Source organism: Stegodyphus dumicola, chromosome 3 (genome assembly GCF_044657685.1).
Source record: "Stegodyphus dumicola isolate Sdum_Otavi_A_Nest chromosome 3, ASM4465768v1".
NCBI classification, from domain to species: Eukaryota; Metazoa; Arthropoda; class Arachnida; order Araneae; family Eresidae; genus Stegodyphus; species Stegodyphus dumicola.
In genome coordinates, this window is record NC_140770.1 from 173268650 (window position 1) to 173288853 (window position 20204).

General features: G+C 34.2%; 1 protein-coding gene across 3 annotated transcripts in view; it reads right to left on the reverse strand.

The window, feature by feature from the left end:
• Window positions 1-20204, reverse strand: part of Tango6 (transport and golgi organization 6) — a 139077-nt gene that overhangs the window by 108249 nt on the left and 10624 nt on the right. For all 3 annotated transcript variants that reach the window (XR_004759362.2, XM_035367382.2, XM_035367383.2), the window contains exons 2-5: window positions 18956-19036; window positions 16638-17248; window positions 11669-11729; window positions 11401-11555 (exon numbers count right to left, since the gene is read on the reverse strand). Coding sequence is in view for 2 of the 3 variants with exons in the window: in XM_035367382.2 (XP_035223273.2) it covers window positions 11401-11555; window positions 11669-11729; window positions 16638-17248; window positions 18956-19025 (897 nt within the window). In the remaining variant the exon portion in view is untranslated. The remainder of the gene's footprint in view (window positions 1-11400; window positions 11556-11668; window positions 11730-16637; window positions 17249-18955; window positions 19037-20204) is intronic.

Genomic DNA, 20204 nt, shown 5'->3' on the forward strand with positions numbered 1-20204 from the left:
ATTTTCGGAACGTTTCCAGGATTTAACCGCTAACACCTTTTCAAGATCCGTGTACACACCTTCTCCAGAGATGACATGTCTGAGGTAAATCACTTCCTGTCTGAATAACGTGCATTTAGCGAAACTCAACTTTAAATTGGCTTCTTTCAGTTTCTGAAGCACCTTTCTAAGATTTTCTAGATGTTCTTCAAATGTCTTTCTGACAATGATGATATCATCCGGGTATATCAGACAGGCCTCGTAGGAATATCTTTCAAAGCAGTCTCCATCAGGCGTTGGAATGTAGCCGGCGCATTGCAGAGTCCAAACAGTATCACCTTGAACAGCCAAAGTCCTTGTCCCGTAGTCTGGAGGGTAACGTAGTAAATGCCGTCTTTTCTCGGTCATCAAGATGTATTTCTACCTGGAAAAGAATACCTGTCTTCCTTCGTAACCTCATTCAACAAGCGATAGTCAATGCGAAATCTGGTTGAGCCATTTTTCTTTCTGACGAGGGTGATGGGAGATGCCTATGGACTTGCTGAAGGTTCGATGATATCGCTTTCTTGCATGTCCTTTAAATGTGTTCTGACCCCTTACAGTTTAGCAATCAGTAGACGTCTTGGTTATTGCTTGATTGGGGGATGATCGCCAGTATCGATTCTATGTTGTGTTAAACTGGTTCGACCCACGTCAGAATACGAGCGAGAGAATACAACTTGAAGGTCTTTAATGACACAAACGGCAGCATTCCTCTCTTCGTCGTTTAATTGTGCATTCTGCAATAACTGCAATGTAACGCTCTCTGCAGACATGGATTCTTTGTTATTCTTTCTTTCAACATTGGTTACTGGAGCACATGCTGCATGCTGAGATGGCCACTAATTAGTTTCCCTGCTGCTTGCTAGGAGTAGTCTTAACATCCGTACCCTGGGGTGTTCTGCAGTTTTTTCATATGTGGCCTTCAGTACCGCAGTTCCAGCACTTTAGTGTTTGTTTCATGTCATTCCTATTCTGCCTCAATGCATTGACTTGTCTAGTAAAATCCTTTAGACGAGCAGTTAGTTGATCCACTGGCTCTTGTACTTGAGCGTCTCTGATTGGGGCCAATCTCTGTGGGTTGCTTGCTGGGCTGCTCGAATTTCATGGCGTACAGCAGAGTGCTTTTTCAGTCCTTGACATCCGCTATTCATAGAGCCTTCTGTATTTCAGGATCCTGGATGCCATTGATAAAGTACCAGGGGCATGATTTCCCTTGCTTCTCTCAGGCACTCCATGAAGGCGAGGTGAGACAGTCTTTCAACGTCAGTGGCAAATTCTTGAAGCGTTTCTGTGGGCTTCTGTTGACACGATTTTATTGAAGCTGACTGTAGTCTTTCAAACATCCCAAAGCGCAGCTCCAATGCCCCAGATAGAGCTTCAAAATCTAGCCTTTGGTTTTCGGGAAGAGTCTGAAGGATATCCGCTGCGTCTGCTCTCAAAGAAGTGGCAAGATGACAGGCCTTAGCTTAAAAATCACATCCATTCTCATCCACAACTATAGAAAATTGTGTCTTATATACTCGCCAGACAGACAGAAAGAAAGAAGTATAGAGGGCACCAAAACATCGCCATGGGCAAAACCGGTATCACCCCACTGCACTAACATCTATGGAAATGTACCCTGACCGGGCATGCTAACACCATGCTTGGGAATATACACTTGCCAAGAGGTCTTCCCGTCATACGTAGATAGCTTCAGTGAAGGATGAGCAGGCATGGGTAAGAATTTTAAAACCATCGGAATAGTTCCCTGCCGTCACTACGAATTTCTTAAACGTATCAACTTCTTTGGCAACTGCAGAAAGTCTGTCATCAATTTGTTGTTCGATTTGGTGTTGAATGGCAGAAACTCTTTCTTTAATTTGTTGCTTCACCACATAAACACTGTCTTGAATTTCACCAATTTTGTCTTCAACTGTATCTTCTTCCTTCCATAGCCTCGAACTTGTTTTCTATTACGCAGGTAATTTCTCTTTTCATTTCCTTTAGACCTGCTTCAATCTTTTCCTGAACAGCCTTCATCTCGTCTTTAACTGATTCTTTACCAGCTTGAATGGCTTTCATTTCTTCCTTAGTGGATTTTTGGCCAGCTTCCATCGTTACCTGACCAGACTTAACCTCTTCTTTAAACGAGGCGAAGGCTGATATCAACTGCCTTAATTGTTCTTCCATCACTCTTGTTATTGGCATTCAAATTCCACGTCTGACACCCAAAATTGTTGGATGCGTACGGGTTCATCATGAATTTAATGCACAAGTCTAATGAAAAATGAATAAAATTTATTATTATCACAACAAATAAAACAAAATGCTTAAATTTCCTCAGATATTCGTTCGGTATTACAACATCTCACAGTAGTTATCTTTGAACTACTTAAATCTTCAACAGAACTTAATTCAAAACAGCTGGAGAAAGTTAATCCGCAAATTCGCTACAGTCAACAAGAGCAGCTTTTTAAACAAACTCTTAAAACACCAACCAACTAACTAACGAATTGAGAGGTTTTCATGCCGCTTATATAAGCTTTTTTAACGTGCGAGAATTTTCTGGTATTTTCTCGAAATCAAAAAGATATTTATTTATTAAATGTTATATGCATGTGCTCTTGTATTTTTAACTCTCCAGCTTAGCTTTCTCCTACTATTCATCATGCACTACACTGCACGGGAAATAAAACAATTTAATTTATAATTCTATGAACATTAGCTATTTAAATGCCAAATCCGTAACAATATTTATAGTTATTTGATACCTTTTATTAATCATTCAGACTTTCTACTTGAATGTGATAACTGTTACAGCTATCAGCTACAGAATGTTATTAATATGGCCTTGTCATAATGATTATTAATTTTGTTAAAACTTCAAGCCAAATGAACCCTACTCTACAGCAAATCAAATGTTTCAAATTAGAAGAAAAAAATGTTTACAGTATACGGGTTTCAGGAAGCGTCTTAAGGTACATCCCAGAAAATAAGGTACTTATGTATAAGCACAATCATCTTAGTAAATGTCCCAGTTTTCAGAATGTGTCAAACTTTGGCAACCTTTTACATAACAATTCTTCAGTATTAACACACTTTTGCTTGCTGGTGCCATAATAATAAAGATAAATATTCGAAAGATTTCGCTAATAAAGACTTTGAAACGTTTTTGAGATCGAGAAGAGATACAACTTCCTATACTTCCTTTAAACCTATATTCTACCAATGAAATGGTGTTATCCATTATACCGGTTGTCCCCAACCTCTGGTCCATGGATCAAATGGTACAGGGCTGCAGGCCACCCATATCATTGAAACTGAATTTAAATTCCTAGGTTTATACTCCAAATTAAAAACATCTGTGTTTCATTAAAATTTAATTTATTTAAAAAAAGGGGCTCCCGAAGGTAGTAACATAATTTTTTTAATGTTTTAAAAAGTAAAAAAAAGAAAACCACTGCAACTATTTTCTCTTTCAATTAGTTTTAATAAAAAAAATCAATCATCATAACTGTAAATATCATAAATGAAACACGAAAGCGGGGCGCAAAATTTACATTGGAACTAGTGAAGAACTTTCTCGTCTTCTCTCTCGATCGTGACGTCACACACAGCAAGAGTGTAGATCCGCTATTTAGTTGCCCAAAGACCACGCGACCATGATTCCTCTATACTGTTTTGTGTGCTTTATGCGGTTTTGTTTAAAATAATTTAGTTTGCTCTGAAATTAAAATGAGTGGATTTTCTGAAATGAATTATTCTCGTCGCTCAAGAGTCATAGCTTAAGAAAAGAGAAGGTGTGTATCGCTCTTCTCTTTGTTCACTGGTACTTTCTCAGGTTTAACAGTGCTTGCTGTACGTGTGTATTGTGTTTGCTCAAATTTAACCCACAAATTAGCAAAAATGAATATGAAACATATGTCGTTAGAAAGTTTCCCTGGGAGAAAGAAAAGGCTCAGTGAAGAGACAGAAGATAAGAACCTTCAACATTAAAGACGCATGTAACTTTTAACAGATAGCACCATGAGTCCTACTTGAAATATGGTTTTATCGGGACAGATGATTCTCACAAACCAAAACCGCTCTGCATAGTTTGCGGCGACCAGCTCTCTAGTGACGCAATGAAACCTTTAAAACTGCTTTGCCACTTGAACGCCAAGCACCCTGGATTAAAAGACAAGTTCCTGGAGTATTTTGAAAGAAAAACACGGGAACGCAAAGGACAGATGAAATTTATGAAGGCTAATATATTAATAAAGGAGAATGCACTGAAAACATCATATTTGGTATTGCTAAAAAGCCATTCATTATCGGTGAAGAATTAATCTTGCCTGCCAACTAAAGACATTTGCCATGAACATCTAGGAGAGGCTGCTGTGGAAAAGATAGCACATATGCCTTTGTCGGCCAGCACTGTGACTAGATGCACTGAGGAAACAGCCAAAGACATTGAGACGCAATTGTTGGAGAGGTTGGTTAATTTTTTAATGGCACAAAACCTCGAGGATTATTATGCGGCAGACAAATGGTGAATAAAATTTGAGATACACAAACACACTGTATCGAGTGAAAAATTGTGAATAAAATTCCAGATACACAAACACACTGTATCAAGTGAATTGATGAAATGAACCTGAAATGCAGATGAAGGCATGGAGAAATAACTTTTGAGAAATGTTCTAGCAACAGGGAGAGCAGGATAAAAGGAAAATAACTTCAAATCATATGGTAAAAAGAGATGTCTTTTAAAAATCTTATGAGGTTGAAATGAAGATTTCTTCCAATGAGATCTGTTAACATTCGTAGAGTTAAAATAAAATTCACGTTTCTGACTAAAAGCAGGACAGCAGGTTAAAATGTGATTGACTGAAACGGGAACGTTGCAAGTGCCCCAAGTAGGCTCATTTTCTTCTTTCAAGAGATACTGATGTGTCAGTCTGCAATGACCAATTTGTAGGTGAGTCAGTAGTACATCTTCCTTTCAACTCTCAATACTCCAAATTGGGTTTTACCTGCCTTAATTTGTTCAGAGTTTGGCATTCCCAGAGTTCTTGCCACCTGGACAAGATATTTGTTCTGATGTAATTCCACGTCTCTAAAAGGGATATCATTTTCTGATGTAACATCAACAGATTTTGCTGCAATATTGGCGAGTTCATTGCCTTTGATGCCAGCGTGTCCAGGCACCCAGCAGTACGCGATATAATAACCTGCATTTCTCAAACGGAGGTGTGCCTTTAAAATTTCTAAGACCAAAGGGTGACTGGTATTTTTATTTATTGATTCGACAGCACTGAGAGAGTCAGAGTAGATAATGAACTTTCTGCTATTCTACCTAGAGATAAAGATTAAGGCTTTCAAAATGGCAAAAGTTTCCGCAGTAAAGACAGATGCAGCCTTATGAAGTTTATGACTCTTTATTTCTTTATCACAAACAAAAGCTGCCCCGACGTGGTCATGATTCTTTGAGCCATCAGTAAAAATTGCTTTGTAGTTAGAATAACTGCTTCTATTGCTGTAGGAAAATTTGTTGGTAATGGATACCATTGGTACTGCTCTTCTTTAGTTCTCCAAAAATGTCAAGTAGGTGAATGTTCACTTCTTGCCAGGGAGCAACACCGAAAAGGTCAAAGCTTTTGGGATGCAGATAATTTAGGTTGAATTTTTCAATCAGTGAGTGAATGCGAAGATCAAAAGGTAGGGTACATGAAGGACGGGCTTGGTAAAGATGCCAGTACTGATCAGATGTTATGAGTCGGACGGAATGTTCGGCCTGTGACATTACTGTATAATGAAGATCAATGAACAACTGCTTGAGTCTGAATTCTAGAGATTTGTTCAAAACAGATGACATATAAACTTTGGACTAGAGATGTTCTGAAGGCTCCACAGCAAATCCGCAGCGCTTGATGGTGGATTGGATTTAATTTCAGTAGCACAGAAAGTCTTGCTGATCCATAGATAACACAGCCATAGTCAAGTTTGGAACGGATTAAAGCTCTAAATGCGGACCATAGAACAAGGTTCTGCTCCCCATGAAGTATTGGCCAGCACTTTCAGTAGAGAGCTTTAGCTCATTTTTTCTTTAGATTTAAGATATGCTGAAGGAAATTGAGCTTTCTGTCAAATATAACTCCTAAGAATTTTCCTTCTGGTTCAACATGGATCAGAGAGCCATCAAAATGCAGCTCTGGATCAGTATGTAGATTTCTTTTGCGACAGAAGTGCACGCAGACTGTCTTCTGGCTAGAAAATTTAAAACCATTGTTGTTGTACCACTTTATCATTCTATTCAGAGCAATTTGTAGTTGTCTCTCAATGTATCTCTTATCTTGACCTTGACAATAGATCATCAGATCATCAACATACAGGGAACCATGCACTGTGAGAGGAAGTTCTCTTAAAATGAAATTAATTTTCAGCCTGAAAAGAGTGATACTGAGCACTAAACCTTGTGGTAAACCTTTTTTTTTTTTTTTTCACACATACTTGAGAAAGCAAGGAACCAATCTTGACTCGGAAAGTGCGGTCCTTCAGAAAGTTCTGAATGAAGATGGATAAATTATCTCGTAATCCAGTACTGTAAAGGTCATGAAGAGTTCCATGCCACCAAGTTCTATTGTACACCTTTTCCATGTCAAAGAAGATTGAAACCACATGATCTCTTTTCACAAATGCATTGCGTACTACAGTATCTAAAAACAGGACATTGTTAAGTGAAGATCTTTTCTTACGGAAACCACTTTGGTAAGGCGATAGGCAATGATTAGTCTCCAGATAGTAGATGAGATGGTGATTTACCATTTTTCCATGATCTTGCAAAGGCAGCTAGTGAGCGCGATGGAGCAATAATTTAAAGGATTTTTCGGGTCCTTGCCGGGTTTTACTATAAGGATAACAAAGGCCCTGCACCAGGCAGTTGGAAAAATTTGTTCCTTCCATATCTTATTATAAAGAGCAAGAAGGACCACTAGAGATTCATAGGGCAGGTGCTTTATTATCAAATAACTTATGCCATCAGGACCAGGTTACCACCATAAGTCCTATCAGTGCGAGATATTACACTTCTTAATTCAAACATGGCGAGATCTTTATTACAGTCAAAAGTCGTTAATTCGGACACCCATAATTCGGAATGATCTATAATCCGGACCTCAAAGCTATAAACTTTCTATGCATGCGCCACGTTGACACATGCGCATAGGTGTTTATGCGTGCGTGTAAGACCTTTTACGACTGCGCATATGAGTGAGCACAAGCACAGAATACGTTTTCGCATGCGCGTTTTATATATAATAGACGGTATAAGCTAAAATTATCTAATTATCGATTTCAGTTAATGTTGATGATTGCGTTGTTCCTTAATTTTTGAAATGGATCCAGCTTATTATTTTTTGCAGACTGTAAGAGCAATACTATAAAGTAAACTTGAACTTTCGATTATGTCAAATAGAATTTCCGATTCTGGAGCTCCCAAAGGATCATACAAAACGAAAGTATGTTTCGATGTTCATCAAAAAAAAAATGGATAAAGACATGAAGAATGTGACAGAGAGGTTAGTGAAAACTGTGTTTAACTCTTATAAACGAAAACGAACTTATGAAAACGAAAAATTTTCGATTGACAAGTTAGTCGGTATTCTTGGCACAGCAATTAACGGAACTTGAACAGCGAAACTTTGTAACTGAACAAGAAATTATGTCTGTTTATAGAATTAAAGAGAGAGTATTATCACACAAAACGAAGCAACTTACATTGAAAGAAATGTTTAATAAAGTAAACAAATAAATATTAAGCTTTTTTTTTTTTGTAAATTTTGATACCCTTTAGATCATAATTGTTCTTTATTTCATAAATTACGGTTTCATATTTTTAATTTTAGAATTTCTGCATGCCATCTTACGAAATTTAAACTGATGATCTATAATCCGAAAAATCGATAATTCGGAATTGCCGAAGTCCCGACGAGTCCGGATTAACGACTTTTGACTGTATAAGATTCTGGATTAGGATGGGAAAAGTTGATTTGAGTCCTTTCCAAGAGCATCTTTGTGGGCAGAAACTCTTTTGAGTAATTGCTACTGCCAGATACAGCAGCAAATGTTTCACCTAAAGCATCGGCTATTTCTTCTCTAGTGCTTATCAACTTTCCATCTTTTTCTAGAACAGAAAAGGAATAATCATTATATAGTCCAGAGGATTTGCAGACTCTTTCCCAAACCTATTTGCTACACAATGAGGAGGTAATAGTGGAACGTAGGCTGCTCATGATTTTTCTCTGACTTTGCCACCTCACTTTTCTTGCATTCGCCTTAGCTTTTTTAAAGGCAAGAAGATTTTCCAGTGTTGGATATCAGCGAAAGATACGCCAAGCTTTCTTTTGCTCTCTCAAAGTTTCATAACAATCACTGTTCCACCAGGGTTTAGGGAACTTTGTCAAGGACTTCGGAATACAGAGTTCAGCTGCTTGTACAATAGTATCAGAGATCATTTTAACTGCTGTATTAATGTCCACATCGTTAACAATTTCTTCAGTCAACACAGCACAAGATACAAAAAGATCCCAATCAGCTTTATCGTAAAGTAAGCATGGTTGTCTTGAGATCTTTGAATTTCCTGTAATATTTACAATGACTGGGAAGTGGTCACTATCGTAGAGATTCATTCTTCCAGTTCCAGTTAGTGCAAGATCACCTGTCTTTGCTTTTAAAATAATTTGAGCTCTACTTCCCACAAAAGACACACAAACTGGTAAGAAATGGATCTGAGACCCATTTGTCAACAAACCAGGCGAATCTAGTATGTCTGTGCAAGAAAAAGATCAACTGCTGGAGATTGCAAATGATGGCGGCCTTAAAACTACGTTCGAGACAACAACTCTGCAGGTGTTCTAAGTCCTGGCATAATATCCTGAGATTACCACCACAGCACTTAAATCTCTATTGCCATTTCCTAAAGCCTATCTGTGTGAAGCGAGGTTTTCTGCAGTAACAGCAATCAAAACAAAGCAATGGAATAAACTGGACATAAGCAATACACTTTGGGTGTCACTGTCTCCGATTACCCCCAGATGGAATCATCTCAATGCAAAGAAATAAGCTCAGATTGTTCATTAATTTAACATTCTAGTAAGTTAAAATGTTAAATCACTTTATATTTATTTTTTGCTGTAACTGTACTTTATTTGGAAGCCATGTTTAAATACAATAAAATTAAAATTAATAAATCAAAATAATCTAAAATATAAACAATCAACATACCTCCCCCCTAACAGCCTGCAGTACAATAATTATCAAACGTTGATCGGTCCGCGGTAATAAAAAGGTTGAGGAATACTGCATTATACAATTAAAGATGGTAAGTTCGAATTGTTTGATATGCCATATCAAACAATTCAAACTTGAAATTATTATCAGACGATTTTTTGTCGTCCATTTGCTTCACTTTTTGGCTTCTTCTAAAGGCAGTTCTTCTATAATTATATCACAACCCAGCCTTTGTAGTTTATTATTGCAATCCATTGCAAAGGATTTTGATGCGTTAAACATTGAATCAAAGTTTCTAGAAATGGCTTTTAAAGAACTTGTAGCCTCTCTAACCATATTATATGCTAGGATGTAATCTTATCTTTCAGTCTACAAATATTTCTATGGCTTAGCAAACTATACATATTTTTTGCTGTATATCATTTGCACTCACTTCCTTGAATTTCATTAGAGATATATTTCTAGTTTAATTATTTCAGTTCTCATTTGTCACAAGGCAAAAATACATAAAACTCAAAGCATCTTCATTAAAAATTGTAAGTACAGAAAAACATAAAACATCAAGTACAATTAAAAGAAGTTAAAAAAACAATTTTTACAATTAAAATTAAAAGTTTCTATGCAAAAACAAGCAATTTGGAGAAGGCGCAGGAGGACAGATTTTTCGGTGTGCAAAGTTGAAAGTTTATTTTGAGTCCCACTCGACAAAAAAAACTTAAGCTGGTGCACAAACTTACTTAACTCACTACACTACTAACAATTTTATTAAATAGTGGTCTTGCTACGCTTAGCACCACTTAAACTGTTGATAATAACAACTATTGCATTCAGATTAACTAAAGACATTAAAACCTGAACTGGAACATAAGAACATCATAATTCAATTCCTTTTAATGCAAAAAATGTACAATTTAACAACATGTAAGAATAAAATAAATGAGCTCACCGAACAGGGTAATAGAGTAAGTATATACCAAATAGAAAAATTCGTTTTTTTATTTATTTATTTTCCAAATGCAAAACATTAGCACCTAAGCTATTAGTTCCCAAGCTCGCCAGTACGTTTTAACAATACCCTCATACCGAGAAATCCCAATACAATTATTTAAATGCTAAAAAATCATAGGCTGATTGGAGTCACACAAAACACAGTTAGGGGGAATTCACCACTCCAATTCTGTAAAGGTGGTCTCACAAAAAGTCATGTCCAGTCAGACGTCTAAGTAGAGCCACCGCTGTGTTTCTCGGAAAACAGGGACTAGTTCTCTCTTCCCCCAAAATCCTCCATCTCTTATCCATAGCCCGTTGAATTATATCCTGTTTAAGAATTTTCTTAAGAGTCAGGTTAACAAACAATTTAGTTGCATAAAACGAAAGTGGTTGACTAATGTGTTGCTTTATCGAAGTTCCTTTCTTAGCCAATGTAATAGCTTTTTCATTACTCATAATTCGAAAGTGGGCTGGAATCCATTGGAAAGAAATTATGTTTGGCTATGATAATCTATCACTGCTTTTACAAAAGAATGGATATGAATCGACAGTTGTTGAATAGCCACAGCAATAACTTTGATTTTCCCATAAAAAGCAGTAGTAAGAGAGCTCTTTAATAAGTAGAAACTAAAAGGCTGGAGCAGATATCCATAGCAAGCTTTGTCCATGCTTTCATATTGTGAGTGAAAAGGACGGCAAAGAATTCCTTTGACCTTCATAAGATGACTGCATCCAAGGCACACACATTAGCCTTTTCTAATATAAGATGTTTGATGATTGTATTACCAAAGCTGTGTACAATGCTGAACTTATTCCTTGATGTTTTTAATTTAATAAAATCAGAATTGCAAAAGTTTGGCATACCACACATTAAATACTATTACATTTGACACTTTGCTACATATATGGTGACTAGTATCCCATTTACAGAAAAGTACTGAATTTTTAAGTCTAAAATTCTTTTTTTACTTTCTGCAGGACATATAGCATTATTAGTTTGTTCACAAATCATATGTATCCACGGACAAACAATTTGTGATAAAACAGCACAACAAGAATGTAACTAAGTATCAGGTATAAGCAGTGTAAATTTCAAATTTCACTGAATGTAAAACTATTAACTGCTAATAAACATACATCATCCTTTACTGGAAATCCAAGCTGAAGAAATAATTCCCACATCAGAGAAGATCGACAAAACAGTTTCGTCAACTTTTCTAATCTAGGAGTAAAATGATTACGATCATGTATCCTTTCAATAATGACTTGCATATCATCATAGGATGAATTATCTATGAAAGAAAAAGTATGTCAGTACAAATTAATGCTCTGTGACTCAAACTATCGCTTAAAGCATTTTATAAGGCAAAAGTAAAATGCATTGGATCTTAGTAAAATTACATACCTTTTATCAACCCAATCATTGTAACAAAATCTCTCTTTAATTCGACCTTTTTAGCTTCATACTAAATAAAAATATGTAAATAAACATATATTAATAAAATTCAGACATAAAAGACATTTCTTTGCCTTTATTAAATATTATTATTATTATTATTTTAATATTACCGATGCAAAATATATATCATTTTATGGTACTTTTCCATTTTGCCAGCACAGGCGATAAAGTGACCAAAAATTATACTACCGACGCCAAACGAAATATCCCCACTGGTAACCTTTTTACTGCCATATTTTCAAAACAAGTCGTGGCCATTTCTAATTAGTCACGTCTTTTCCCTAAACATGTCAAAAATGGATGAAAAACCAATGAAAATTTGGTACTTTGTTTAGAACAGAGAAATAATCTGTCAGATTCTTTCAAACGAAAGGTGTTTTCCCCAATATTGCTACTTGTCATAATATTCATGAAACGAAATTTTATTTCGGAGACGAAATTCAGTCGCACCGCAACCTTTCAACTTGTTGCATTTAATGAAGTATCTGGAAAGGCACATGGTTTAAGTCATGAAAACCGAGTTTCTTGAAGGGTACAGGTTTATTTACGTTTGGAGCGAAGAATTTAGTTAAATGGTGTGAAAGGCAGTTGGAAATCAGTCACAGAACAGTTGTGGATTGAAATAACTACATACGCGAGGTTTGTGTGGATCCTTTGTTTAGTGGCAACAATGGAAAATAGGAGGACCTGGTATGATCATCGAAGTGGATGAAAGTATGTTCACGAAGTGCAAAAACAATGTAGGACGGATTCTACAATAATGGTTTGGTTTACTGAGATTATGGCAAAGCACACTAGGGCTATCTGCTTAACCTTTTAACTGTCATGCCCGAGATAATCTCGGGTACAGCACTGGACTTCGATAATGTCACGCCCGAGTATTACTCAGGGTAATTTTTTTTTGAGTGCATCGTATTGTTATACCCAAATATATATCGGGAGACGTTTATTTCGGCTTCATCTTTTTGTCAAACCGACTATATCTTGGGAAAAATTTGACAATTTGTGTACCCAAATCATCAAAATAACTTGATAGTTAAAGGGTTAAGAGAAGAGATGCTTTCATATAGGTCTTTCCAACAAAAAGTGGCTTGTATACAAGTTACACATGGGGAAGACCACGAGAACACCCACGCAGCCAGCCCATTCGTACCTTAGACCGAACTATCAGTGTTTAGCAATGTTACCACTCGGTCGCTGGTGGGCCATTACTACCACAACAATGGATCTTTGGTGGAGTTTGTCATGAAACAAACAAATGATTCCTTGTGAAGGTGCCAAACGAATCCAAGAGCACTATATTATTTGAAGCAATTAAGGAAAATATCAAAAAAGGAATTATAATATATTTTGATTTGTGGAAATTATACAGCACTGAAAAATTGGAAGAGGAAAATTTCGAACATTTCAAAGTGAACCAACCATAAATACAATTTTGTCGATTTGGACAAAAAAAAAGGACAGGCACACACAAAAAAATAGAAAGGCTGTGGGGTAGCACCAAATGGTGAAATAAGAAACAACAGAGGAATGGCACATCATCATCTTTTGCTCATCTTGCGGTATTTATGTGGAGAAGAGAAACGAAAGACCCATTTGAAAAAATTTTAAATGATCCTAAAATGTTTATGCTTCCAAAGTTAACAATTCTTAGACTAACATTTTTTTATGTGTATACTGTGTGTTGTCGTCAATAAAGTCTGCTTGGCGAGATTTGCAGCATTATTAACATTTTTTATGCATATACTGTGTGTTGTCGCCAATAAAGTCTGTTTGGGGAGATTTGCACCGGCAAAATGGAGGCATAACTACTAGAAATAAATGGCAATATAATGGTAATAAGTAATAAATGGTAATAAGTTGCCCAACTACTAGAAATAAATGGCAAACCCATTTTATAAAACAACTTAAAAAATATTTCTGAAGAGCATGTCTGAAAAAGACCAAAATTTCTGAGACCCTAAATATTTGATAACTATAACAGTATCTTCTACGAACAACCACAGCTTAATTAAACCTAGGCCACTATGCATTTCTTGAGACAACTGTTCACATACTAAATATTTTCAGTTCTTAATAAAACTATTTTTATAGTAAACAGATGTTAAACATTCATTTAGTATGACGTACTTTATCATATTAGGTAAATTCAGATTATGAATAACTTCTTAAATGATTCACCACACCCCTAAATTTTTTCTACACATTTTTTTCACTTCCTGCAGCTTTTTATATAACAAATCAACAAATTTTCAAGTGGTCCTTTAGATGGTTCCCCTTTTCCTTTGCTCTTATTGCAATGAATTGTATTTACTTCAAAATTACACAATCAGTTTTATATGGCAATGTTTTTAAATCTTAAACTTTATATATCTTAAGTGATTACTGGTAGATATCAGCAAAAGAAAAAGAAAGCATTAAATTTAGAAAAACAATTAAAAATCACCGAAGATGCTAGTCATGACCTGTTGCAAAACGGATTGACATATGTCATGTTGTATTTCAATAAGAGTGAGTGTTTAAATGTTTCTAAAATAACTTAACAAAACAATTGGATAACAAGATTGGATAAATTTCAAGATCCAGAAGGCAGAGATGAAGGCATCTTATTAGATACTGAATGTTAAAAAACATTAAAAAAAAGCTCAAGGAATTAAAGGAAAGCTCATTCGGGAAAGCTCAAGAAATGCCGAATTACGGATACTAAAATTTTTTGGATAATTAAGCCTGTAAATATGCAATTCGTGGTAAAAAGCCAAATTGAATATCAGGTCTTCATTTAAATTATGTCAGATTTCATAAGAAAAAAGGGTATTTCAGACATAACATTGAAGTAAACCATCATACGTGAATATGAAATTCCACTGGCCATGAAAATTAGTGACAATCTCACCAAACTTAATACCAATCATTCTGGCAGAAGTTTGAAGAAACAGATCACTCTTTATTTTACAGATAATCAATATAAAGTTATGGACATATCATACAAAAGAACTTGAGTTGCTTGTCATAATTTTTCACATTTCACAGTCACTGTTTTTACATTTTCACATAAATCACACTTTTCTTGATGCCAAGATCCTGTAATTTGAAAATTTTCTACTGGATGCTGTTATTTTCACAGACAAATCCAAATTTCAATCCCTATAAAAATGGCCTTGAAATGCAAATAAATAGTTATTAACCTACATCCTTTTTTATCCATCTTACATTTTTTTACGTCCTCTTTTTTTTTTTTAATTAACTAAGTAATCAAGAATTAATCGGGTTTACATACAGTGTTGCATCACGTTTTCTGTTACTGATGTTAAATCACAGTTTGGTAGGCTTTTTTATTTGAACGGAGGTATAAATTTCTCATTTGATTACATTTATGTTAGGAAAAGTTAAAGAATTTGAAAATATTCCCGTTATTTGAGCTTTTTTGTTAGCTGAAGCTGGATAGTCGGGCTTTTAGTACACATTTAGTAAAATCTAAGGATTTTCAAAATAATGTTATCATAATTGCCAATAGTTTATCCATGAATATTTTTCATTTGTCAAGCTCTTATTGCAACCACATCTTTCAGAAATTAAATTACATACATAATTTTGCCCTCTCAATTTTCACACAATAAAATTAGTAAAAAAAAGGGGGATACAGTATTTCTTTTTCAGATTTTAAAATATTATTCAATTACAATATTTTAGAACATCAGATATAAGATAACTTTTTCCTTTTGGCTATATTATTTTCTACTTATCTTTATAATCACATCCTAATTTTATTATTATTATGAAGATATTCAGAAATTGATAGATTGCAATTTTACTTCAGTATTTCTCTTTAAACAACTCTAAAGAGCTTTAAATATAGTAAATCCACTATGGAAATCAACAGCTGTTCTCTAAGACAATCACCTCTACAAAAGGTTAATATTGTTTGGAGCCATAAATGGTCACCCTGAAGAGTCACTACATGCAAACAAAAATTATGAAAAAAAAAAATTGTAAATATAATGATTAAGTAAACAAATACTATATTTAATTATCATTTTAGGACATGTAACTAAAAGGATGAATTTTTTTTATCTTTTTGATATATGTATAGTAAAAGGATAGATTTTTTAATCATAAATAAAACAGTATAATTTCATAACTTTTTAAATAAAAATATCAGAGTAGTACAGTACAAAGTCCAATATCCAGACCACCAGCAATTTTTTTTTTTTTTTATTGCTTTCTCCTTCCAAAGCTAGGAATGGAAAATTTGAATACACACGAAAATAAGCAGATGTCTCTGATACAAACGATTTTCTTTATCCCCTAACCAAGATTCCTGCATGTCATTTTTAAACATCTGCTGGTCAAGTTATGGCACCATGCCCAATGACAATACATTGATTGACAACGGCCATAATGAGAGTTCTCAGTCAGAATTTATATTCTTGATAGATAATTACAGCACTTGACCAATATAATTGAACAAGAAACAGTGTCTCTTTATAAAATTAAACAGAAAGCATTATCCCAAAAAACGAAACGGTTTAAAGAACTTGCACTGAAAGAAATGCATAATAAAATAAATAATTGTTGAGCTATTTTCTTAAATTTTTATTCCCTTAGTCATAAATATTTCATAAATTTTTAAACAACTATTTAAATTTAATTTTAATGCCAAAGTTCAGATGATTCTGGATCTCAGACGTTGTAATGTGCAGTCATGTAATTTAAGAAAATTCAAATACAACTAATTCTGCAGAAAAATAAAGCAATTAAAATAGAATATTTATGAACAAATAATAAAAATATATTAAAAAGACTAATTTTATTCACGGGCATTGCATTACATGAAATTAAAAATACTTGTATGTAAATATTTAATATTAAACTTTTATGTGATTTTTTGTTAACTAGTTTGTAGAACAATATTTACCTCATTATCATCTATCTTTTTTAAAGGAGCATGGCACAGTTGAAACAAAGCAGATAGTAAATCACACCCATAAGAAGTAAGAATGATACTGTGTATAGCATCACAATCAAGACAATTCAGTAGAGTTTCCACGCAGATGACAATTTGCACATGTTTTTGATGAGGGGTGCAATCAGATGATAGATGCTCTACTAAACTCCCATATTCTGATTTTTTTATCAATGGTATACCTACACCTCGTAACAAGTTTGGCAAAATTCCCAGTGCTACAACAAACTGCAAACACTTTTTAAGTACTTTCAGCTGTGATATACTCAGTAAAACTTTAGGCACTGAGTACTTTTGTTTACTTTTGTTCACACCAACATCCCCAGTTTCTTCAGCAATAAGGGCCTCATTAAGCAATTTAATTAACACCAGACACAAAGCTAGAAAATCCAAGTGATCACAAGTTTTGCATTTATTTTTTTGGCAAGGTTGAATATACTCCTTTACAGCAGTTTTTAAATCATCATAAATTTCTAATTTTTGAAAAGCTGAATGCACATTTTTCTTCAACTGATGAAACAATATTTCTTTCTTTGAGAGATTTCTGACTGGTTCAGATGACTCTAGAAAAAGAAAAAAAAAGTCACATAGCATATTACTGTACAAAGAACCAAATCTTTTGAATAAAAAGCAATTTTAAATAGTAGCTGTAACATTTTTAAGTGTATGATACGTATGTACATGTGTTTCTATGCATATATACACACACAATGTGTAGATAAAGTCCTTACATTACCTTCATTTTCACAATTGTTGTCATAGACATATATATTCAATCTCCTTCATTATAACAATTACAAGGTCTTAAAAGTTTGGTTCATTATAATCATTTCAATTAGAAAATGGTTTATCTCACAAAATTTTGTTAAAACTGAATGATGAGTCACCTTCTCCTCCTCCCCCCAAAAAATTGATTTGCATAGCCACATCTACCAAAAGATGTGAATTATAAATCTAAGTTTAAAAATTCATATTAAGATTTAATTACAATTACTAGACACAATTATTAAATTTGTTATTCATTTTTAAACATTTGCACTGCATGTTAATAATTTTACACAGTATGTAGTTAACATAAACATTGTGATTCTTTTCTTTATGTACTTAGCATAAACATTGCAATTCTTTTTTTCCCCCTTGAGTAACGTACAATTGCATTTCTGTACGGGTTCATGGATTTGGAGCGATTCACGACAACACTTGATGAAGTATCAAAATACAACTTATTTGTCAGTATTACTCAAGACAGTTACAAAAACATGTTTACAATCGTCGGAAAACTATGATAAACATGCAGCAACACAGCCTTCAGGCTATAACAGTGAAGACAGCTTCACGGCAAAGCACTAGAGTACAGCTCCTAACTCAGTTAGGTTGTCCTCGGAACTCAATGTACTCTTGAGACTTCCCACTACAACTCGCGATGAACTCAACGACACAATCACAATAGACTGGATGATGCACTAACTCACGATACATTAAGAGAGTCTTTTGATGCACTTAACGACCAACTCGACATTACACCGATGATCAACTCGACATTACATTGATGATCAACTCAATAGACTGACAATAGCATCAATGATACACATTCTCAATGCACTAACTCGCGATACAGTTGACAACCAACTCGACACTCGACAGACTTGCAAGTGACTCTATAGATTCTGATGAGACACACACTAGACTCGAGATCGACTGCTACTGTGCATACAGACAGGTTTTATATAGCTTTTGAGCTGCTTTCAAGTTTGGGCCAAACCAGCAAGAATTCGTTCCAGAATGTTCACCATCCATCTATGGCATCCCGCCAATTTCCGTCACATCTGGCAACCCTGCCTTGCTTTGCCATTTTATAGGAACCCTAAAACCTGCCTTGCAGGGAAGCTATCTTATCGTGGCTGGGCATTTCATGACAATATTTTCAGCTATAAACAATTACTTTACCAATAAAAATATCAAAAATGAGTAACTAAATATATTAATGAATTTACATTTAACTTTAAATTAATCGAGTGCAAAAATAGTCAATAGCAAACAGTACTGGTCCTTCTTCGTCAGGGACCAGTACCTCTTCACCTTTGAAACCGAGATAATTTCCCTTAAAATCTATAAAGTTGCCATTTTATTTAATTTTAAATTTTAACAAATTTTCATTTAAGTTGCTTAAATGTGTAAAGGAAATCTACAATATTTTGGATATCATTAATTCTACTTTATTTTTAATTATTCACACAAGGAGCTTGAAAAATACTTTTAATAAAACTTACCTGTTGTCTTTACTTCCACTAATATTTCTAGACAAGAACAAATCTTCTGTACCAAGCTACCTGCACTCATATTTTATGAATCTGAAATAGAACATCTATTGACATGGGGACCATAATCAAATTCATTTTAATATGAAATAATATTCAAGTAATACAAGATAGTAATAATAACTACTTATTTACAAATGAAAGACAGGATAAAAAGTCTATAATCAGTATTAGCAGCCTAAATCAAGGAATACTCAGTTTATACATTTTACGAAATTACTTTAAAAATTAAAAGGTTTTGAGCATTTCAGATATTTCGGTTGATCTCTGGATTATGGTAACTTGGCGATTTGTTGGCGAAAATTTAGCGACCAACTCAGCTACACAAACCTTCTACTTTTTTTTTTCGGCGCCATTTTGTCTTCACGAAGTAAAGACATGTTTCTTTTCTTTTTATTTACTGAACACTTTTTCCAACAATCTGCTAGCCAAATTACACTTATGCTAGAAATTTTATGGAACAAAACTACTTAGTCATGACAAGTATTAACTGCAAAATTGGGAAAAAGTGCAGAATCGCAAACTCCTTGCCGCGTTTTTCAGAATCGCACATACACATTAACCATGTACACGTCGACTTATTTTTACTTAAAAAAAATCATCCCAGAATTGCACAAAAATGGCATTGCGCACACTCTTCACTTTATCCATGTACACTGCTTTTATCTCATAAATTAGAAAAATTTCACAAAAATGCAGGAAAATTTTGTGAATCTTTAAATTTGGTAAAAAGGACATATATGAAATTACCAGATCACAAAAAAGTATATGCCCTTTCCAAGGATGAACATTTGCATGTATAAAACAAATAAAATATCCAAAAACTTTTCCCTCTAAATTATCTATTATAAACGTCACCTGCAAATTTATAACGCAAACATTAAAAATGGTTCCAAATACTTAGTGTCAAATATTTAAATTCTTTCCATGCACATTTACTTCTACTCAAACGTATTCCAAATTCCTACAAACATAAAATTCACAAAATCACGATCATTAAATTAAAATATAATTAAATTAAAAAACACTACTTAAAATATAAATAAGCACATGCATTAAATTAATAAAAATTAGCTTACAATCCTAATTACTTTAAACTAATTCATTGCTAATAACAATTTTCCAATAATACCATATTAATTTATTTATTCCTTACATTTATTTATTCCTTGCATGCATAAAAATAATATCCTCAAATGAT